This window comes from Micromys minutus (genome assembly GCF_963924665.1).
Source record: "Micromys minutus genome assembly, chromosome: 1".
In the NCBI taxonomy this organism is placed as follows: Eukaryota; Metazoa; Chordata; class Mammalia; order Rodentia; family Muridae; genus Micromys; species Micromys minutus.
Window position 1 is genome coordinate 35,375,295 of NC_137969.1, and position 24,312 is coordinate 35,399,606.

Here is a 24,312-nt window from a genome sequence, read left to right on the forward strand (position 1 = left end):
TACTTTTTCTTTTTAAGCTTGCTATGCTTGATCAAAACACTCTTCATAAGACTGAACCACAGGATAAAGTCTAAACTAGGCTTTTTGGAGATGTCCTTTGTCCTCAATACAATTAATTTGAATCTTTTCACTTTATTCTCATGCAGACTCTTCTGACAAGTGCAAAAAGCACCCATGTTCTTCACCAAAATACCACAAAACATTCTCTAAGACACCTATTAACATTCCACTCTTTTGAAAACTTTTGAGTTAGGCCCCCATTGTTCAAATCACTCTTAGCACCAATGTCTTTCCATATTGCTACTAGGGTGGTTCATCTAACCCCACTTAAAGCATCCTGACACTTTCCAAATCCAAAGTCCCCAAATCTACATTCTTCCAAATAAAAACCTGGTCAGGTAAATCACAGCAATATCATAGTCCCTGGTACCAACCGCTGTCTTAGTTTCCATTTCTGTGAAGAAACACCATGACCATGGCAATTCTTATGAAAGATAACATTTCATTGGGGCCAGCTTACAGGTTCAGAGGTTCAGTCCATTATCATCAAGGTGGGAACATGAAAGCATCCAGATAGACATGGGGCTGAATGAGCTGAAAGTTCTACATCTTGATCTAAAGGCAGACAGAAAACTAGCTGACATATGTCTGGGAGGTGGTCTCAAAGCCCATCCCCACAGTGAAATATTTTTTTCAACAAGGCCACACCCAACCAAAAAGTATACACCTCTTAATAGTGCCACTCCTTGGGCTAAGCATATTCACATGAAGGTTTCTTAATAGATAATATGGCTTAACTACAGAACATCCATGCCATAGAATCTTTTACATAAGAAGGAATGAACTCACTAGTTGGGATCTCCAAGGCATTGTTCTGAGTTCTTATAGTCAATCTCAAAAGATTAATCTGCCATAAGACTCTATTTCTATAATCTTCTTTTCATGATACAACTGTAGATATGGAGAATACTATAGTGTTTCTGAGTTGTTAGAGGTAGTGGGAGAAGCAGAGAATGAACATAACTGTGACCATATGGCATGAGGGAGCTCTCGGGTAAGGAAACTTTTCCATGTTGACTCTGGTACAGACTATGCAAAACTCCATAAACAAAAAATAAGAGATGTGCTTATATATCACTCCACTTTTCATATTGCTCCATAGCTATATATAATACAACCATTGTGAAACACTGAGTGAAGTGTATGTGGGTCTTGTTGGAGATTGGTACAAATCCTTTCAGTCTGCATGTGCAGACACTGAAGGTCCTTGCCACCAAATGGTTTTTGATCTATCAATAAAGATACCAGAGGCCAATGGCTGGGCACAGGGTGGGAATACTTGAGAGTTGTGCAGGTAGGACACATAGAAAGCTCTGAGGGCTAAGGAAGAAGAAGGGATGCAGTAGCAGCAGAAGATAATACCAACCAGCCATGTGAGTTTTCAGGAAAGGGGCCATTGGCCACTTCCCTGATTGGGCTTGGGGTCTTGAGGGAAGGTTTAGGAGTGCCCAGCCTTTGAGGTAGTCAAGGCATTTTAAAATTAACGTGTGTGTGTGTGTGTGTGTGTGTGTGTGTGTGTGTGTGTGCTTATATGTGGATCCAAGATAGCTCTTGGGCAGATGCACACATGTAACCAGTCGGAAGCACATGCAGTGCAGCTAAAAACTTACTGCAACAGTGTCTCCCCTATACCACCTTGGCAACTTCATGGTTTGATTTAAATTTACAAATATAAAATCTGAAGTTTTTAATTACTATACATGATAAAAAATACAAAATCAAAGATCTTAGTTGTTATTCTTGAGAGAAAATAAGTATATATACATTTGCAGACACAATTATTTAGAGGGTTGTCCATAAGATGCACAGCTTGGTTAACTTACAACATTGCTTCTTGAAATTTAAAATCTGTAGAAATTTTCAATAACTGGAACATGTTATTGAAGTATAAATTTAAATTTTAGTAATATTATGTAATCTGCCACGCATATTATATGGTTTTGATCCAAAATAATTTATAAACTACAAGAGCAGTACCTCTTAATTTATGTATCATAAATCAAATATCTGAAGCAGAAGAATATAGCAACATGACCTACAATTCTAAAGTTACCTAAATAACCCTCTACTCAACCCAAAAGTTCTTAGCAAAAAAGCTAATTATATACTAAAGGGCTGTGTCTTAACCCATTTTTCATTAATATAACAAAATACTCAAGGCAGGCTAATTTATTAAAAGAAAACTTTATTCAGCTCCTAGTTACAGAAGTTCAAAGGGATGGGATAGGCTGTGTGTCCCGGCTAAGCACCACATGATGTATAATATTGCTGCCAGTAATGTACACACAATATGAAGCCAGAAAAGCTGCTTGGGTCTTGCTTTCTGTATTGAAAAATCAAAACTAACAACTGAAACAGCCTTAACTTCTTCCAAGGGCACACCCTAAGTGAAACTAGAATTTCCTGTTAAAAGTTTCACCTCTTACTTCTACCATACTGAGAACCATATTTCAAATACCTTTGAGAAACATATTCAAGCCATTGTCAAACCAAAGCAGTTGGAATCGGGGTTGGGGATTTAGCTCAGTGGTAGAGCGCTTGCCTAGCAAGCGCGAGGCCCTGGGTTCGGTCCTCAGCTCTGAAAAAAAAAAAAAAAAAAAAAAAAAAAAAAAAGACAAAATAACAAAGCAGTTGGAATCAATGCAGTATATCTGAACTGTACGGTGCATCTACATTGCTTCAAGAACACACTGTGGGAACAGTGCACACCCCGGTGGTATCCTGAGATATGCAATCTGAGTAATTCTCTAAGTAGGTAAGCTAAAGATGCTAGTCACCATGAAATGACTCTCAAAACTTAATAAAGCATATTACCAGAGTTCTTAGAAAGAATAATTTGTTTGTTTGTTTGCTTGTTATCACAACCCTTAGAGATAGACATCTGGCACCTCAAATGTTTTTGGATTCTGAATTTTATACTGCATCCTGAAATTGAGCCTCCAGGAAACCCAGAGTCAGTTTTATTTTCTTTAGCAATGTATTTAACAATGAAAGGGAGAAAAGAAAAATGGTTTAGTCCTCTATTTATAAGGGTTTGAAAGGAAAACCTTCCTATATGAAACAATATAAATTGTTACTTCCATTAGGTTTGTATATTCTTAATTAATTTTATAAACTATGCAAGGGACCTTTTGCTTTTTTAAATGTATATTTCTTTCACTAATAAGTTCCCAATAATTTCTGTTTCTTCCTCACCTGAAACATAAGATTAAAAGATCCCTCAAATGCAGATGCATTGTATTGTCAGGGAAACCAATTTCTTTTTTTTTTTTAATTAAACAACTTTATTTTAAAAAAATGAGATAAATGTACAGATTTTAAAAGCATATTTGCATAACAGTATATGAATACATTTTTGTCAGTACTTGATTTTTTTAAATGTTTGTTAGTATGCCTTATAATCTTACAAGTTACAACAAGCATAAAGTACAAGTAAAACAAGAGGTAACCTGGAAATACTCAAAGTTTTCTTGGTGTGTAAATATTAAGCAAAATAATTTTTCATTTTTTTGGCCTTTGTTTTTCTTGAACTTCATATAGTCTGTAAGTTGTTTCTGGGGTGTTTAGAGCTTTCTGGGATTAGTATCCAATTATCAGTGACTGCATATTATGTCTGTTCTTTTGTGAATGAATTACCACACTCAGTATGGTATTCTCTACATGCATCCATTTTCTTAAGAATTTCATAAAGTCATTGTTTCTGATAGCTGAGTAGTACTCCATTGTGTAAATATACCAAAATTTTTGTATCCATTCATCTATTGAAGGACATCTGGGTTCTTTCCAGCTTCTGGCTATTATAAATAGGGCTACTATAAACATTGTGATGCATGTGCCTTTGTTGTATATTGGGGTGTCTCTGGGGAATATGCCAAGACGTAGAATAACTGGGTCTTCAGGTAGTACTATATCCAGTGCGCTGAGGAACCAACAGACTGATTTCCAGAGTGGTTGTACTAGTTTACAACCCCACCAACAGTAGAGCAGTGTTTCTCTTTCTCCACATCCTCCCCAGCATCTGTTCTCATAGGAATTTTTGATCTTAGCCATTATGATTGGTATGAGGTGGAATCACAGGGTTGTTTTGATTTGCATTTCCCTGATGGCTAATGATGTCGAGCACTTCCTTAGATCCTGCTCAGCCATTCTATATTCCTCAATTGAGAACTTTTTATTTAGCTCTGTACTTCATTTTTTAATAGGGTTGTTTGATTCTCTGGTGTCTAACTTCTTGAGTTCTTTGTATACCTTGGATATTAGGCCTCTATCAGATGTGGGGTTGGTAAAGATATTTTCCCACTCTGTTGGCTGCCGTTTTGTTTTCTTGACACTGTCCTTAGCCTTACAGAAACTTTGCAATCTCATTATGTCCCATTTGTCAATATTTTGACCTTAGAGCATGAGCCATTGGTGTTCTGTTCAGGAAATTTTCTCCTGTGCCTATGTATTCAAAAGTTTTCCCTAATTTCTCTTCTAATAGTTTCAGTGTGCCTGGTTTAATATGGAGATCTTTCAACCATTTGCACTTGAGATTTGTACAGGGAGATAAGAAAGGGTCTATTTTTATTCTTCTGCATGCTGAGTGACAGTTGAACCAACACCATTTTTTGAGGAGGCTGTCCTTTTTTCCATTGAATGTTTAGAGCTCCTTCGTCAAAAATCAAGTGAATATATACGTGAGGGTTCATTTCTGGATCTTCTATTCTATTCCATTGATCCACGTGCCTATCTCTGTACCAGTACCATGCAGCTTTTAACAAGATTGCCTTGTAATATAGCTTGAGGTCAGGGATAGTGATTCCCGCAGATGTTTTCTTGTTGTTGAGGATAGATTTTGATATTCTAGGTCTTTTGTGATTCCAGATAAATTTGCACATTGCTCTTTCCATCTGTCTGAAGAATTGGGTTGGAATTTTGATGGGGGATTTCATTGAATCTGTAAATTGCTTTTGGTTGTATGGTCATTTTTACAGTGTTGATCCTTCCAACCCATGAGCATGGCAGATTGTTCCATTTTCTTAGATCTTCCTCAATTTCCTTCTTTAGAGATTTGAAGTTATTGTCATACAGGTCCTTCACTTGCCTAGTTAGAGTCACACCAAGGTATTTCATATTGTTTTGGGCACTATTCTGAAGGGTATCTTTCCCCTAATTTCTTTCACAGCATGTTGTCCTTTGAGTAGAGGAAAGCTACTGATTTATTTGAGTTAATTTTATGTCCGGACACTTTGCTGAATTGATTTATCAGCTGTAGAGATTCTCTGGTAGAATTTTTGTGATCACTTACTGACACTATCATGTCATCTGCAAACAGTGATGTTTTTACATCTTCCTTTCCAATTTGTATCCCTTTGATTTCCTTTTGCTGTCTAATTCTTCTGGCCAGGACTTCCAGTACTATGCTGAATAGGTACAGGGAGATTGGGCAGCCTTGTCCAGTCCCTGGTTTTAGTGGGATTGCTTCAAGTTTCTCACCATTAATTTTGATGTTGGCTATTGGTTTGCTGTTGTTGATTTTATTATGTTTAGGTATGGGCCTTAGATTCCTGTTCTTTCCAAGACTTTTAGCATGAAGGTGTGTTGAATTTTGTCAAATGCATTCCCAGCATCCAGTGAGACGAGCATGTGGTTTTTTTCTTTCGTTTGTTTATATGGTGTATTACGTTGGTGGATTTCTGTATATTAATCCATCCCTTCATCCCAGGGGTAAAGCCTACTTGATCATGTTGAATGATCATTTAGATGTGTTCTTGGATTTGGTTTGCAAGGATTTTGTTCAGTATTTTTGCATCAATGTTCGTAAGTGGGATTGGTCTGTAGTTCTCTTTCCTTGTAGGGTCTTTGTGTGGTTTAGCAACTAGAGTAATTCTGGCCTTGAAAAATGAGTTAGGTAGTGTTCCATCTGACTCTATTTTGTGGAATAGTTTGGAGAGTATTAGTATCAGGTCGTCAATAAATGTCTAATAGAATTCGGCACTGAACCCATCTGGACCTCGGCTTTTTTGGTTGGAAGGCTTTTGATGACTACTTCTATTTCTTTAGATGTTATGGGATTATTTAGATGGTTTACCTGGTCCTGGTTTAACTTCAGTATCTGGTATCTGTCTAGGAATTCATCCATTTCCTCCAGATTTTCCAGCTGTGTTTAGTATAGGCTTTTGTAGTAGGATCTGATGATTTCTTGAATTTCCTCAGTTTCAGTTGTTATGTCGCCACTTTCCTTTCTGATTTTGTTAATTTGGATACTTTCTCTTTGCCCTCTATTTAGTCTTGCTAAGGGTTTATCAATCTTGTTAATTTTCTCAAAAAACCAGCTCTTGGTTTTGTTGATATTTGAATGGTTCTTTTTGTTTCTATTTGGTAAATTTCTGCTCTGAGTTTTATTATTTCTAGCCACCTAATTCTCTTGGGTGTATCTGCTTCCTTTTGTTCTAGAGGTTTCAACTGTGCTGTCCAGTTGCTAGTGTATGCTCTCTCCAGTTTCTTTTTGGAAGCACTCAGAGCTATAAGTTTTCCTCTCAGTGCTGCTTTCATTGCATTCCATAGATTTGGGTATATTGTGTTTTCATTTTCATTAAATTCTATAAAATCCTTTATTTCTTTCTTATTTCTTCTTTGAGCATGCTATAGTTTAATAGAGCATTGTTTAGTTTCAATGTGTATGTGGGCTTTTTGTTGTCTTTGTTGTTATTAAAGACCAGCCTGAAACCATGGTGATCTGATCACAAGCATTGGAGTATTTCAATCTTCTTATATCTATTTAGGCTCATTTTGTGACTGATTATATGCTCAATTTTGGAGAAGGTGCTGCGAGGTGTTGAGAAGAAGGTGTATTCTTTTTAGTTTCACTGCATCTTTGTTCAGCTTCTGTTTCCATGATCTGTCCACTGATGGGAGTTGGGTGTTGAGGTCTCCCACTATTATTGTGTGGGGTGCAATGTATTTTTGAGCTTTAGTGGGGTTTCTTTTATGAATATGGGTGTTCTTTTGTTTGAAGCATGTATGTTAAGGATTGAGATTTCCTCCTGACAAATTTTCCCTGTAATGAGTAAAAAGTGTCCTTCATTATCTTTTGTGATAACTTTTGGTTGAAAATCTACTTTATTCGATATTAGAATGGGCACTCCAGCTTGCTTCTTGGGCTGTTTGCTTGGAAGATTTTTTCCCAACCTTTTACTCTGAGATGGTGTCTTCCTTTGTCTCTGAGATGAGTTTACTGTTTGCAGCAAAATTTTGGATTCTGTTTATGTATCCAGTCTGATAGCCTATATCTTTTTATTGGGGAACTGAGTCCATTTATGTTAACAGATATTAAGGAATAGTGGATGCTGTTTCCTGATATTTTTGCTTTTAGAAGTAGAATTATGCCTGTGTGTCTTTCTTCTTTTGGTTTTCTTGCTTAGGAGTTTTCTTGTTTTTACTAGGATATAGTTTCCCTCCTTTATTGGGTTTTCCACCTATAATTCCTTGTAGCACTGGGTTTGTGGTCAGATAGTGTGTAAATTTATTTTTGTTTTGGAATATCTTTGTCTCTCCATCTATAGTGATTGAGAGTTTTGCTGGGTATAGCAGCTTGGGCTGACATTTTTCTTCTCTTAGTGTCTGCATGATATCTGTCCAGGATCTTCTAGCTTTCATAATCTCTGTTGTGATGTCAGGTGTGATTTTGATTGGTCTGCCTTTATATGTTACCTGACCTTTTCCCCTTAGTACTTTTAGTATTCTTTCTTTGGTTTGGTCACTTGGTGTTTTGACTAGTATGTGTCAGGAGGTATTTCTTTTCTGGTCGACTCTATTTGGAGTTCTGTAGGCTTCATTCATGCTCATTGTCATCTCATTAAGGGTAGGGAAGTTTTCTTCTAGGATTTTGTTGAAGATATTTACTGTGCCTCTTAGCTGTTATTTTTCTCCCTCTTTTATTCCTATTATCCTTAGGTTTGGTCTTCTCATTGTGTCCTGGATCTCCTGGACATTTTGGATTAGGAGCTTTTGGCTTTTGTATCTTCTTTGACTGTTTTCTCTATGTTTTCCATGTTGTCTTCGGCCCCTGAGATTCTCTCTTCCATCTCTTGGAGTCTCTTGGAGATGCTTGCTTCTGTGACTACTAATTTCTTTTTTAGGTTTTCTACCTCCAGGGTTGTCTCTTTTAGTGTTTTCTTTATTGTTTCCATTTCCATTTTAAATTCCTTCTTCAATTCCTTCATCTCTTTGGTTCTGTTTTCTTCTAGTTCTTTGATTTCTTTGAGTGTTTTTCTTGTTTCCTCTTTAAAAGCTTCTATTTCTGGAGTGTTTGGCATCCCACTGTTTGCTGTGATGGGAGAGCTGGGTTCTGATGTTGCCAGGTTGTCTTGGTTTCCATTGGGTAAGTTCTTTTGCTTTCCTCTTGCCATCTTGTTGTCTGTAATTATACGTGGTTTTGTTTTAGTGATTAGTTCTCATCTCTCCTGTGTACCTTGCCTGTGTTTCTTGATCTCCTCTGTTCCAGTTGGCAGAGGGCCTGGGCATTTGGTCTTGCAGGCATGAGCCCTCCAGGTGGAAAATGAGTCCCTATGGCATAGTTACTGTTTCCCTGGACCAATGGGGGGTGGGAGGATGTGCTTTCTGAGCTTGGCCCAGACATTTCTGAGCCCAGGCTACTTGCAGCACAGTCTTACCAGATCTGCTTCCCTGGATCTCTGCTGTTCTTTGTGGCAGAGGGCCTGAGCATTTGGTCTGCACACAGGAGCCTTCTGGGTGGAAATCGAGTCCCTAAGGTAGAGTTCCTGTTCCCCTGAACCAATCGGGGGTGGGGGAACACGCTTTCAGCGCGCTCGGCCCAGAGCTCTCTGTGTCCTGGCTACTTGCAGCAGCACAGTCTCACCAGGTTACGTCCCTAGATCTCCACTGTTCCCGGTGGCAGATTGGGAACCAATTTCATAATGTCCATTAGCACAGAAGATCTGAGAACACAGTGATGAAGGCACTCATAGAGACCATTAAGAAGAGAATAGTTCCTATGTTCTGTTATGGCTTCACCTGCACAGATAAGACTTTAAAGAAAATGAAAATAAAAACATACTTTTTGTGAAGGAATAACAAACAAATAATTTCTTTATGCTTTTCTTTAAAGTCCTCCAGTAGTGGGATAAATGAGAAATTACATTAAAATAACTGTGAGGCTCAGGCAATCCAACAGCCAGATTTTGGGCATTACAAAGAGTAAAATTATGCTGAGTTGAAAAAAACAACATTAAAAAATCCAAAATCTGAATAACATAAAAATAACAAAAAAGGCTATTAATCATAATAGCCCAAGAAGGACTAGTAATGCCAGCAAAGAAAGCAATTCAAGTAAGAAGGTCATTTTCAGAATAACTAAGAAGACATACATACAGCACATAGTGTGACTCCACGGCATATTATTTTCCCCTTTCTATAAGCGAAGCTGGTATAGATTTGCATGGTACAAAGCAATTACATTATTTAGTCTAAGGCCACATATTAAACAGCAGTGCCATATTTCTTTGAAGATGAGACCTCTGAGGAACACTCTCAGAATACAGGTGTTGATAACAATTGCAGTATGTCTTCTATGCAAGTCACACAGACACTAGAATGAACTGGAAGGAGATCATACCTTTAAGTTAAATTCTGTGAAGGAAGATGATAAGTAGAAAGAAGGTGATGTGAAAGGCAGTTTGAAACTAACACAACTTCATAGTATATCTGGCAAAGGAGGTAACTGTGTAACCAGGTAAGAACACATTTCTGAGTTAAGTCCACATATGGTCCCATTGCTCTCTGATCATTCATCTCTAACAGTGGAAAGAGGCTTGTGCAGGGTATATGTAGAGAGGTATAGTGTACTTGAGCAAGAAAGAATGTATATGTCTGTTTGAAGCAAGACCATCTGCTCTCAAGAAGGCAATACAGCAGCTGTCCCTCCCACCCCCTCCAGTCAGAAATAAAAGACTGGAACTTAAGAGAGACAATAAAGCTGAATCTATAATTGGCCATCATTCCAAAGGGGTAATTGCTGAATCTTTGAGGTAAGAGGAAGAATAATAAAGTAAAAGTAAGAAAGGACAGGAACAAAATAGACAGTATCTAAGCAGAAGACCAGAAAAAGGCAAAGGAGGAGGTGTCACATGTATTCACGTGTACATGTGAGGGTATGGGTGAGTGTGGGTGGGCTGACTCAAAATATAATACTTAGAAAAATAGCCAGCAAAGAAATGTGACTTGTTCCCTCAGAAATATTAATGTAATAGAAAAGGGCCAATGTTTATTGTGAGTATCTGTTGGGTTTTAAATTTCTAATGAATTCTTTTCCTACCGGTGATGTCCTCACACACCATCACTAAACATATTTGTGTTTTTGGTGATGTTCTCAAAGATTACAGAAGCAAAGAAATCTGAGGAGCGAGGTTTCTGAAAAATTGATTTTCAGTGTTGGGAACTTCTATTTAGGTTCCAATATCATCTAATATTTCAACTTTAGAGGGTATTTGTAGGTTTCACATTTGTAGGTATATGTGTCATAAAATAAAGCTAGTGATAATAAAAATACTGTGTGTGTTGTGTGAGCACATGTGAATCAATGTGAATACATGTGTAATCACTGTGAAGATCAGATGGAAACTTCCTGGAGTCCATTTTGTTTTTTAGTTTGGCAAATTTAACTCAGGTCATAAGGCTCTTGTTGCAAGCACTTTTATGTAGGGAGCCATCTCTGTCCCAAGTAACCATCTGAAGGTAATGTAAACATAACTTTAAGGTTATACTACCCTGGGGTTGTTGCTCTGTGGTCAACAGGAAAGCATTATCATCACCTATAAACTTACTTCATTGACCCCCTAAACATAAGGAATCAATAACTCTGGGGTTGATGCTTGCAGCCAGCTGATGAACAGAAATGCTGAAAACTCTAACACCTGGTTTTGGAATATGGGACAGTGGTAGAATGACAGTTTGCTTGTTTAACTTTTCTGTTAAAACTGCATCAAGAGTCAGCTTAGTTTTCAGAAGCTACTGGTTGGTGGTCCTCTTTATATAATTGTTTAACATTAAATAAATCTAATGATTAGACTTGGCTTCTAAAATAGCCCCCTAATGAAATAGACCACTTAGAAATATAGTAATGCTTTAGTCCTAAAATTTTAAGTAATATTTGTTTCATTTCAGAAAAAAAGTTATTGTTCTTTGTGTTTCTTGTTATGGTTTTCTAACTGTCCTTCATAAGAGGGTGAATGAAATGCAGTATAGGGCTAATTACCTAACTGTAAACATTAAACATTTATGCACACAATTGTATCAAATATCTCTCTGTATTTCAGGTCCAAACTGCTTCGCAGAAACTGCTGTCATCCCAGCTGGTCGAGAGGTGAAGACTGACGAGTGCACCATATGCCACTGTACTTATGAGGAGGGCACGTGGAGAATTGAACGGCAAGCCATGTGTACGAGACACGAGTGCAGGCAAATGTAGACTTCACAGTACAGAAACTCTCATGTTTTTCTAGAATATTTTACTAATGTGACATTCTAGATGACTCTGAGAAATATCAATCAAAAACAGAAGACTTTGGATAAGGAGTCCAGGAAAATGGTTGGTACTTTTGTTTTTCTTGGTAACAATTACAGCAAGAGACAGACATGGATGTATTTCAAAACATCAGTAAGAACTTCGGGCATACTCCCTTCTCTAAATAAATGTGCTATTTTCACAGTAAGTACACTAAAGTTCACTATTATATATTAAATGTGTTTCTATAATCCCTCTATTAGAGTCTTATATATTAAAAATGCTGTTGTCAACCGTCCTTACTGTGTACCTGTATATCTTTGTTAGCCTTCATTGCATCACAAGAGGGTGCTGATGCTTCCAGGAATCTCTTACACCTGCACATGGAATGCTCTACTTCATAAGAGAGTAGAGAAAATTATGGCTGCTTTATATCAAAATCCTGTTCAAATGCTACTTAACTAACGCTATGTATCTACACAATATAATTTACACAAATAGGCTTATTTTTAATAACCCATTTCTTTTATTAGTTCATTCTTCATCATTAGGTAGGTGTACAAATTTTTAGAAAATACATTTTCATTCTCCTCTGAGTCCATAAATCCACCGTACGTTTTCATTCCCTGAGCAAGAGGAAGGCTGGGATATATGTTAGTGCCCATGAAGCGGGAGTGTTATAAAAAAAAAAAAAAAAAAAAAAAAAAAAAAAAAAAAAAAAAAAAAGTTGCCTCTTTTCTCCACATGAGACATGGGGAGTTACAACTGCAGGGAATGAGGCCCAGTTTTCTTATTTTTCTTGATAACAGAATTTGTACAGAATGGCAAGTGGGCTCTCACATTATTGCAGTGGGAAAAAAACACAAATGCTATGAGAATGTCAACAAATCTTATTCTTCAAGGAATGAGCACAGTGCTGTCTGGGGGATGGCATTCTTGATGTAAACCAGGGGACCCACACTGTCTCGGGCACTCTTCTGGGTGCTGGAGCACAGTGGCTGTGACTGCATTAATATAACTCACACCACACCTAACACAAATGTGGAAGATCCAGGTTCTCTGCACTGCAAACCCTAAGTAATGAAACTACTATTATTACTTTTGATGGAAACTGTTTCCCTGCACATCAGATCTAGAAAGCTGTTTTGGATAGACAGCTTTTTTCCCCATGTAGACAGAAGTCTGTGCTGAAGTTCCAAACAATGCAACATAAGCTAGTTAATTTTCACTGCATAATAACGTGGGGCATATGAGTTCAACTTATCTCATTATTTGAACCTCACAATCCAACTATACTTATTTTTTAAATGCTACAAATCTCCAAAATTTTAGTAGGCTTGCTTTGTGAGTACTTCATGATTATTAGCAACTTAAGTTAAGAAGGAAGTTGTGCTTACAAATGAGTTGTATAAACGTGTTTTTAAAATACCAACCTATGTTTAACTGCCTATGAGAGCCACAGAGTAGCTCCAGAAAGAATGTAATTTTACAAAGAGAGGTAATTTCCTTTGGGTCATTCTTCAGTGCTTTTCCATATTTTTGTAGGGAGAGGTGGGAACAGTAATTTCAAAAGCCTTGCTTCATACCTAAATGAAACAAGCATCACCAGATGCACTGGGGTCCCGGAACAGGTTTGCTGCGACACTGTAAAAATGTAGAGTTCAGAGTGTCTGGCCTACAGGGAACTCACATGTCTCAGGTGGAGTCACACAGTGACTATATTAATTTCTATATTTGAATATTCACAGTACCATTGACTAGTCTGATAAAGTATGCCAAGAGTTTAATTCTCACATGTTTTAAAGTTTAATACATTATGCTTAAGTACCTCTCCTCTTTGCTTCTTTAGCATTGTATAGATACAATGTCTAAAATACTCTTAATGTCAAAAATTCACAAATTTCCTATTCTTTGTTTTAATTTTAAATGATGAGATATGTTTAATTTTCATATTGTTTAAAGCATAGAAATGCACAATTTCAAATAAGGATTGTTAAAAAACATCTATTATTTTAAATATAGACTATTTAATATTTAAGTACACATAAAACAAAATTATAAACATAAAGAATGATTTAACTAATACTAATGATCTATTAAATTTGTTTTAATAGGCAAGAGAAACTTTTAGATTTCTTAAGACTTTGTTTTCCACTAAAATACTGTGAGGAGGAAGGGTAATACACATGTCCTTTCATCAAGATCCTGGACAGTACCAGGAGTATAGACAAGTCTGACTAATAACAGACTTTGGCAGTACCTTCTGTGATCTGAGGTTCTTGGTAGACCTGTTCTGCACTCTTTTCCTCATAAGTGTCTGAGAGAAGATGCTCGGTGCGGTCACTTACTGTGGAATGAATATATTCTTACAGTATCTGTTCGTCGTATTCCTGGTTCTTTCTACCTTGGGGAGATCAGAAACTACTGACATCACCTCCTCATGCAAAACCAGCTTCTTCCATTCGGGGTTTTAGTTTTCTAAACAGGGATCTTGTTTTCTTTTGGTTGTTTGAAGGATCCTAAATTGCACAGCACAGCAGCCAACCTCTCTCAGAAGATTGGTCTTCAAAAACAGCCTGGGGCTAAGGGAGGACACAGTTCTGTTGGTTATACTGGGCACCCAGACCCTTTTCATGGGGTTCTAAGTATGGTTCTTTATGCTGTTTCAGTACTGAAAGGCCTCAAAGGGAGACTAAAATGGATTTCTGGGAGTAAAGAGTTTACTGGAAAAGTTATGAATGGATAGGACACAACATGACAGGACCTCTGAGGAAAGGTCAGTCTGCAGCACCCGACACAGACAACATGGTTCGAGTTCTGAAGAAAGGAAACCAGAATCCAAGCAGCAGAAGTGAGCATGAGAGTTTCTACTTATTCTTTTCAGGGAGGGGGCATCAGTGCATAAGTCTCCAGGTAGGTTTTGAATCCCATCTAAGGGCAAGGAAGTGGATGTCGGCACCTCCCGCCCCCAATCCCAACATTGGATATAAACTCGGTCCCCAGTTAACACATCTGGGAACCTGTCAGCTGTTAGCTAGGGACTCACCCTGTCTCATTTAGACACCTGTAGGAGTTTGTGAAAAAGAAATGCTGCTTCAAGGAGGATTCTAATGTCCTTAATAGTACTGCCATCCCAAGTCCCTATTATGCCACTAATTTGGTGTTATTTTTACACATGCTTTAAAATTATATCATAAGCCCAGATTCTGATGGCAAAGTGGAAGTGTGCTTGACCAGCATGCACAAGAACCTTGGTGTTTATCTCCATCACCACTACATACATATGTATATCATTTAATGAGGACAATGTACCTCAATGGTAAAGAAATTGTCCCTCGTTCAGAAAGCCCCAGTTCAATCAAGTCTAGCATGGAAAAAGAAGTTTGTTCATAGCGAACAGTTAGTTTTTGTGCTTTGCTCTTATTTATAAATACTTTTCATTCACATTATGAGATAATCACTTCTGCAAACATCACCTACGCAATGTTAAATTCACTTCACTGAATCACATACAGTCCACTACATCTGTGGATCAAACACTAGCTCAAACAGTGCATCAAACCAAAGTTCTGACTCTTGTCTTCTTACCTGGTTGTTGTTTTGTTTTGTTTCCAGACTTGTAGTATATTTCACATATCCACGCTATGACCTCCCACAGCTCAAATCCCTCACTGTTGTGATGGTTGAGGTTGGAAGTGACAATCAATGGCCAGTTCTGATGCACATCAGGGCACATTACTTTGATGTAAAAGTTCTAATACTGAAGGAAACTTCTAATGAAAACATAGTGGTACTTATAATAAAGGTAATCAAGTTTACAGTTTTGGTATTTCCTTGTTTATATCATTTTTATTAAAATTTTCACATCCTAGACCTTATTTTAGGACTATGAGAATATCTGCATACTCCATGTATGTGTATGTGTAATGTGAGCAATGCAGTCGGCTTCTAGGAAGCTGGTATCCGTGAACCAAGCTGTATAAGTAGAGATCTAGAAGCTCCAATCATGCTGGAAAAGGGTTTGTAGGTGATGGCTGTTGATACTTCACCACAATGTCAAACTCTATTTGTACAGCATTTACTGGTTTTGTTTTACCACAAAAACAAGTTGGAAAAAATACCCTACTTTTAAATGCCTAATCAGTAACTCAATAAATTCCATCGACTTCTACGTGATACCATCAATCAGGATGAGAATGTTCACTCAAAGATTCAGTAATGAAAACTTAAATGAAGCTGTGCTCCAAGTGTTTGGCCTATTGGCAGCTGATGATGTATGGAATGCATACCTGTGAAACTCTAACAAGGACATAAAACCCATAATATAGGCACAGTAATATCAAATACAATCCAAACACACCTAACATTATTTATCAAGGTATTGTTGTAGTCTGTTAATTTAAAATAATTGTAAGTACGTCCCATTTTAGTTAGAATCCAGGAAGTAGAAACACTTCCCAGTTTTATTTAATACTTAATAGTATTTTATTTACTCACTAACATTTACTGCTTTTCTTCAATTTCTGAGATTTATATTTGACTTTGTTTCTAGATATATTTATGACAGTGTTCATTTTTGTATTTATTGTAAACTAAATGCACTTCTATTTTTACTTGTCTCTGGGGTTATTTGGATTACCTTATTTAAACTCACAATACCTACAAAAGTGGCTGGCACTGCCTCCATTCAGGACATTCAGGAATTTGGAGAAATGCTGAAGGTTCAACCTAGTGAATGAGTAGGCAGGAATCCAAGTCCACATTACACCAGACACAATGGCACAAAACCTTCTTATCCACGGTCAGACAACGACTTCTAGAAAGCACATCAAAGTGCTCTTTCATCGCACTCCCAAGCAGCACAGGAGGAAAAGGACAGCACTCACCCTCCTAACTCAGCTGCAGAGTCCTGACGCTTGTGAGTTAAGGGTCTGTCCCCAAGTGTAAATGGCACCCCCTTTCTACTTGCCACATAGTTTAATTTCTAATTAAACTGTATATACATGTCATATTAAAGTGGATTTTCAAACAATAGTAGACTTTTATGGTTTTGTTTGTAATTCTTGTACTGAGTTTATAAAATATGACCACATATTATAACCCTTTCTGTACTGGTGATTATTGACCCTGCTGTGAAAGATACCTGACACAAACAGTATAAAAGATGAGATATTTACCTTTGCTTACAGTTTTAGATGTTTCATCTCATGGTTGCTTGGCTCCACGTAGCTCAGCAATACATCAATGTGGCCAAAGCTTATGGTTGGGCAGGTTCTCACCTCTGGCATCAGGAAGAAATAAAAGGAAGTGTCCAGAAATAAGGTCTAATAGCCACAAGCATGTCCCTGGGGAACATACTCTTCCTCAGGACTTGCCTTTAAAGTTTTCATCAGCTTCCAAAGTATGTCTAGGAAGCATTCATTGTGTACCACAAAATAATCAACAAATGCTGCACTATGGGGGTCATTTCACACTCAAATCTTAATGAGCATATATTAACATAAGTTAGTATATATTAGCTAATGAGGAAAAATATTACCTATTAGATGACAATGTATAGAAAATACTACATTTTCAAACTTTAAATTCTAGCGTTTGGTATCATCAACTATCCTAAGAGAAAGACATTAAGTTTCCATGATATTACTGAGGTCAAAGCCCAATATGCACTGTACTCAAGAGGCACGGTCAATCAAGGAAGGGCTAGAGCATCCTCCAATCAGCATTTCTCCTGAGTGAAAGTCAGTCTTTCACTTCATTCCACAGGTAATGATGCACTTTGTGTTCTGAGGCCATCAGGCCAGGGTAGTGACCGACCGGCATGTACTCTTTGGGACCACAGACCCCTTACTCCAGCATGCTCCCTGCAGGCTGTAAGTCATGCAAATAAGGGGTTATACCAATGCCATTCTTAGCTTTTACACTCAGGCCAACACCTTGCATCAGCATCACTATTGACCATTTAAAAACAGTGTGTTGGGTGCCTAGTTTTGTAGCTAGAAGTGAACTTGGGAGGTAGACATGACATAGCAGCAAAGGCTCAGGAAAGCAAAGTGCCTATTCATTATGTCTTACTTTGTTTTCATTCAGTCTCCTGAAACTTTACTATAAACACATTCAAAAGTGGTCTGCCCATGTTACACACTGACAGGCTTGTGGTTTTAAATCTATTAGTCATAAAACAGAAAGAATGATAAAAATATCATCTCAATCAAAATATTAACAAGGGTCCACGCCTCCCCAGCCATGCCCACATGTCTTTTTTTTTTTTAATTTCTGACCCAGGAATGTATTCCTACTTTAAAATAGGTATGGTTTCAATAACAGTAGTTGATATAAAAAGACAACTTTACGTATTATGTATTTTCTAAGTTATATTTAAGTATAACCAATTGGTATATCTAAAAATTCACATATATATGCATATAACCCTTAAATTAGAAACAGAATTGAATTTCTGTTTAAGCCAAGACTCAATGTCTTAAAATATACAATAGGTTTTTTGTACACTCACATATAATGTTAGTAATTAGTTTTGTAACTAATCGTGTAATGACAGCTGAAGGGACACATCATTATATGACTGGAAAATCAAAGCAAATGGCTACTTTAAGAATCTAAGATGTTAAAATTTAGAGCAGTACATGTACTAAGAGATGTGTTAAAAACCTGTAAACCATTGACAAGAATCACTTGTGAAACTCAAAACTGTTCATATATAATGAACCCCTTTAGTACACAAAAGAAAGCCTGCTTTGCCGGATGGGGTTGGGACTCAGCAAGCAGACAAGCCTTTGAAGGTATAAGGAAACTCATCCTTGGCCTTGGCCTTGCTCCATATTTATGGAATCAGTATTTCCAGAAACAAGGCTGGATCACTGCTAGAAGATTCTTCATAATGTTTGCTGGGGAATGTGATCTGGTCTATCACCAAGTGCACTTGACCTACCTCTTTGTAACTCAGTCTTCATCTTCTTCTCTGAGATAAGAGAGCATCAGCTCTTGAGAGCATCAAATGAATATTTCAGACACAGAACAAGGCGGATGGCATTATAAAGCACAAGTTATACATGAGTGTTCATTAGCTATGTAAGTGAAAGTATGAGAAGACTGGGATTCAAAAGTTTTAGGGATTCTAATTCAGTAAACGTAAATATGATTTACATACTATCTTATTTTTTACCCATTCTTATGTTGTGTCTGCCAGGTAATGTTTTTGTATTACTAGAACTTTACATGGAGATAAATTTATATCATCAGGCCTACAGTGTATATGTTGTTAGATGCCTATATATGTTAAAAACGGATTTACACAATATTTATTAAACTGCATTTTGCACCTCCAGGTAGTCTCTTTTAAAATGTTTTTCAATCTGTTAAAATACTTCAAACGATGTTAATAAAAAGTACCATTAAATATTCCAATGTCTCAAATATCATTATTTATAAAATATTTAAATACTCTCCTCAGTGTTGCCTCGGATATGCATCATACTGTTCTACACATTTTAGTAAGGACTTACAGTGAAGAATATCTATACTACAAGCAAATCTGGTATATGAATGTGGCAATGTGTCTTGACTGTCATTTCTAAAAGTAAATGGTGTGAACATTAAGCATAGATCCAGAAGTAGATGCTAACAGTATATAATATATATCATATATGTAAAACAATAAGTAGATCTCTGAAACTCAAACTACTTTCATTTAACTATATTTCTATTATGGATTTTTGAGAGTCTATGTTAAATGCTTTTAAATATAAATGAAAAGACCCTGGTGTAATGGTACCTGTTTCTGATCCCAGTACTCAGAGGGTGGAAAGGGTGGGTTAGGAGTTCAAGTCTGATCTTGGCTATATAGAGAGTTTGAAGCCAATCTTGACTATAGGAGACTGGATTTCAACACACACACACACACACACACACACACACACATACACACACACACACACACACACACACACACACAGACACACACACACTCAAAATAAAGAACTTCACATACCTGAATTGGAAGATAAAGTAAGTTAAAAGTAATCATCCTGCAGAGGACAACGAGAAAATCTATATATACAATTGGCATTTCTCAAAGTAACTGGAAAATTCAAAGCACAGGGACAAAGTTATTGGTTCAAAGGAATGAAATGTGGCATTCTCTGTATTTTTGCCCTGAGCATGCTTCATGCTTGGAATTATATGCTGAGAGCCTTAAGAAAAAACATTTTGATACTTCATAGGGTAAAAGTTTCAAATTATGGTCAAGGTACAGAAAAGATGGGACTTCGATGACCTCCTACAGCTGCACGGTGCACAAGTGAGCTGAAGCTCATCTAGGTTTCCCTTCAACAGTCACCTCAGAATTACTGCGATATCAACAGAAATATAATTACAAAACACATGGCTCACAGTGGGCCCAAAGTTTTTGAGGCTTGGCCTCTCATCTTCAAGGAGATGGTATTGTCTCAAATCTAAACTTGACTCCATGGATTGCTGAAGGACATCTCACATGTTATCATGGCCAAATGTGTGCTCAGGCCTTTGAGTCAATATGCACCTAGCAGCAGAAATAAGGAAGAATGGGAAAAGAGCCACAGGACTGCCTGAGAATAACTATACCTGGAATGTAAAATAAATGTGTTGTATTCAAAGGCTACAGGGCAATACTGGGAATTTTAGCAGTAGGTTAGACGCATAAACTACCTGGCAAAATCTAAAATAGTCTAGTAAGAATTTTGAAAACTGACTAAATTTAATGAGTAAAATTAATGACTGCATATTATTCAGAGCTTAACAGAATGGTGAATCTGCCATCAGGGCAAAGGGAGAGCCACAAAAGGCAACCTGTGACTGCCATGCATAAGGTGAACATAGGCAGCTGAAACACAGAGGTAGAAACAGACCATAATGCCTAACAGTCTTTAAACTATGAAAGTAAGTTGAAAATTCTAAAAATTTCAAGAAACAGATTTACAAAGATGAAATAATGATGTCAGCTGCTTATATCAAAAGAGAGCATGGAATTTTAAAGTCAGGTAAGCACTGTTAGCATATTAACGCAAAAGAAGTCTGATACAGAATCCTAGACCCAGACAGCACTGGTGTCCAACAGCCGAGAGTGACGTAAAATGAACATTTATTGGCAAGACAGTCAGAGTAGTCATCTCCACTCACCTCGTCCATAGGCACAGTCTTCTTATGTGTGGTGGTTCTGTATATTTTAAGTCATTCTTCCTTTTATCCTTTATGTATGTGGGTGTTTTACATGCATGTTTGTCTGTGCACAATGTTTGTAACTTGTGCTCTCAGATGAAGAAAAGAGCATCAAATGCACAGAGAATACTATTACAGGTTGTTGTGTGCTAACAAGTGGCTGCTAAGAACGTAGTCTAGGTCCCGATAGAGAAGTAAGTGCTGAGAAATAACCACTGGGCAACCTTCCTGGCCCCACCTATTTTTGTTTATATATATATATATATATATATATATATGTATGTATGTATATATGTACAGTATATGTGTGAAGGTGAGAGAAGAGCTTATAGAAGTCAGTTCCTATTACTACCATGTCAGTTCCCCACGATTGAGCTCAGGTCAATAGATTTGTCAATGGGCACATTTAGACCCCATCCATCTTGGCAGACCTACTATGTTGTGCTTTCTTTGGGTGTTTGTTTATCAACAAGACCACTTCTATCATCCTGCTAGAACTTTTTCCTTCTACTGACACTGCAAACGGCTTTCTCTTCTGAAAGAATCATCTTTGATATTGCTTCTAGTGGATTTCTACTGGTGGTGAACTCTTCCAGTTTTCATTTGATTCAAACATCCTTGGCTATGATTTCTTTCAAAATATAAATATTAAACTATAGAGCATAAATTACCACAGGAGGTTTATAAGATAAGTATGCCCCATATAGGACACTTTCATATCTAACTAATGAAACTACAAATTAAAAAATAACCATAGTATATAAAGGCCTGAGAAACACAAATCTGACTTAAGGGGCATGTAACTCTTCCTGAAAAATCACAGGATATTCATGTTTCATGAGCACATGTGGAAATTACAAGCAATGGCCATACCCTGAGTCACAAAGAAAGATTCATTTTATAGCACTGGCAGGATACAGACAAAGCCTAATGGCAGTCTCGCTAAACCCCAGCTCAACAACAACATCACGACAACACTTACTGTGTGCTGAAAATTGAAACAAATTACAAATATGAAGGAAAAAGAGAAGGCTGTTATCAGAGTCCACAGACATAAAGAACATGGAAGCACTTCTGCCTCTTTCTGAAATGAGTCACAATATATACGTCCTCTGTTGAAGAACATCTGGTATCCTTCAGTAGATGAGTGGATACAGAAAGTGTAGTACATTTACACAATGAAATATTACTCGGCTATTAGAAACAATACTTTTATGAAATTCCTAAGCAAATGGATGGATCTAGAGAATATCATCCTGAGTGAGGTAACCCAGTCACAAAAGAACAGACATAATATGCAGTCACTAATAATTGGACACTAGCCCCAGAAAGCTCTGAATACCCAAGGAAAAACTCACAGATCATATGAAGTTTAAAAAAAGCAAGAAAAGGCCAAAAAGTGGGAGCCTCAGTCCTCCTTAGGAAAAACAGTAAGTATAGAGCACCCTCTCAGAGTGGGATACACCTAGACCTTAAATCATTAATAGTTCAAGAGCTAAGAGCTATGTAACAATAATATAGGAAAAGAGGCTATTAATATGAGGGGATAGGAGAGAGACTAGGAAGGGCTGTAGGGAGAAAAGGGGGATGTGATACAGTTCTATTTTAGTTAAAATATATTCCTTTTTTTTTTCTGAGCTTCACACAGTCTGTGAGTTGTTTCTGGGGTGTTCAGAGCTTTCTGGGGTTAGTATCCCATTATCAGTGACTGCATATTATGTCTGTTCTTTTGTGACTGGATTATCTCACTCAGGATGATATTCTCTAGATGCATCCATTTTCTTAAGAATTTCGTTAAGTCATTGTTTCTAATAGCTGAGTAGTACTCCGTTGTGTAAATGTACCACAATTTTTGTATCCATTCATCTACTGAAGGACATCTGGGTTCTTTCCAGCTTCTGGCTATTATAAATAGAGCTGCTATGAACATTGTGGTGCATGTGTCTTTGTTGTGTTTTGGAGCATCTCTGTGGTAAATGCCCAGAAGTGAAATAACTGGGTCTTCAGGCATCCACCACCAGGAAAGGCAGAGACCCAGACAACACAGGACTGGTGAGAACCGGGTGAGAAGGGATTTCAACTAACCAGGGGGCAGAGAGATCTCAGTGGAGCACGTGGTAAGATTTCAATGCATACTATCAACCCTTAAAAAAATCAAGTACTGACAAAAATATGTTCATATATTTTATACAAAAATGCTTTTTAAAATCTGTAATTTTATCTCTGCTTTTTAAAATAAAGTTGTTTAAAAAGACACAAAATGAAAAAGAAAAAAGAAGAACATATAGGTTCTTTCAAACTTCTGCCTATTATAAATAAGGCTGCTATGAACATAGTGGAGCATGTGTCCTTGTTATATGTTGGAGTGTGTGTTGAGTATATATCCAGGTGTGGTATATCTGGGTCCTCAGGTAGTACTATGTCCAATTTTCTAAGGAACTGCCAGACTGATTTCCAGAGTGGTTGTACCATCTTGCAACCCCACCAAAAATGGAGGAGTGTTCCTCTTTTTCTACATCATTGTCAGCATCTGTTGTCACTGAGTTTTTTATCTTAGCCATCCTGACTAGTGTAAGGTGGAATCTCAGGGTTGTTTTGATTTGCATTTCCCTGTTGACAAAGGATGCTGAACATTTCTTTAGGTGTTTCTTGGCCATTTGATATTCCTCAGTTGAGAATTCTTTGTTTAGCTCTGTAATCCATTTTTAATAGGATTATTTGGTTCTCTGAAATCTAACTTCTTAAATTCTTTGTATATATTCAATATCAACCCTCTATTGGATGTAGGATTGGTAAAGATCTTTTCCCCATTTGTTGTTTGCTGTTTTGTCCTTCAGTCCTTCTTAGAAGGGGGAACAAAATACAGGAGGTAGTTGATAGGAGGGCCTTGAGAGAAGGAGAGGAGGAGGAGCAGAAAATGGGGAGAAGGATCAGGTATGAGAGGAGATGGGATGACAGAGGTGTGTAGCAATGGGGGATGGGGTAATGGGAATAGTTTCCAGCAAGTCCCAGGTGCCAGGAAAGCAAGAGTCATCCAGGACCCAACAGGGATGAGATTGGTTAAAATGCCCAACAAAGGGGAGGGATAACTTGTAGAGGCCATATCCAGAGGTTAGGCAAGGCCAACAGTTGGGGGATAAAGCTAACCACTCTTCTCAAAAATTTAACCCAAAATTGTTTCTGTCTAAAGGAAATACAGGGACAAAGAGTGGGGCAGAGACTTAAGGAAAAGCCATCCAGAAACTGCCCTATCTGAGGATCCATCCCATATGCAGCCCCCAAAACCAGGCACTATTGCCTATGCCAAGAAGCACTTGCTGATAGCTAGCTGTCTCCTGAGAGGCTCTGCCAGATCCTGACCAATACAGATGTGGATGCTCACAGCCTACCTCAAACTTAGCATGGGGACCCCAATGGAGGAGTTAGAGAAAGGATTAAAGGAGGTGAAGGGTTTTGTAACCCTATATTGTAACAACAATATCAACCAACCAGACCCCATAGAGCTCCCAGGGACTTAACCACCAACCAAAGAGCAC

The 24,312-nt window shown here is 37.5% G+C and overlaps 1 protein-coding gene across 1 annotated transcript in view; it reads left to right on the forward strand.

Annotated features, from left to right (window-relative positions):
• The window catches only part of VWC2 (von Willebrand factor C domain containing 2), a gene marked incomplete at both ends in the record, with an annotated part of 145,747 nt that extends 134,220 nt beyond the window's left edge, over window positions 1-11,527 (forward strand). The window contains one exon of the mRNA XM_080934219.1: window positions 11,376-11,527. Within this exon, the coding sequence (XP_080790345.1) occupies window positions 11,376-11,527 (152 nt within the window). The remainder of the gene's footprint in view (window positions 1-11,375) is intronic.
• Between the last annotated feature and the right edge of the window lie 12,785 nt (window positions 11,528-24,312).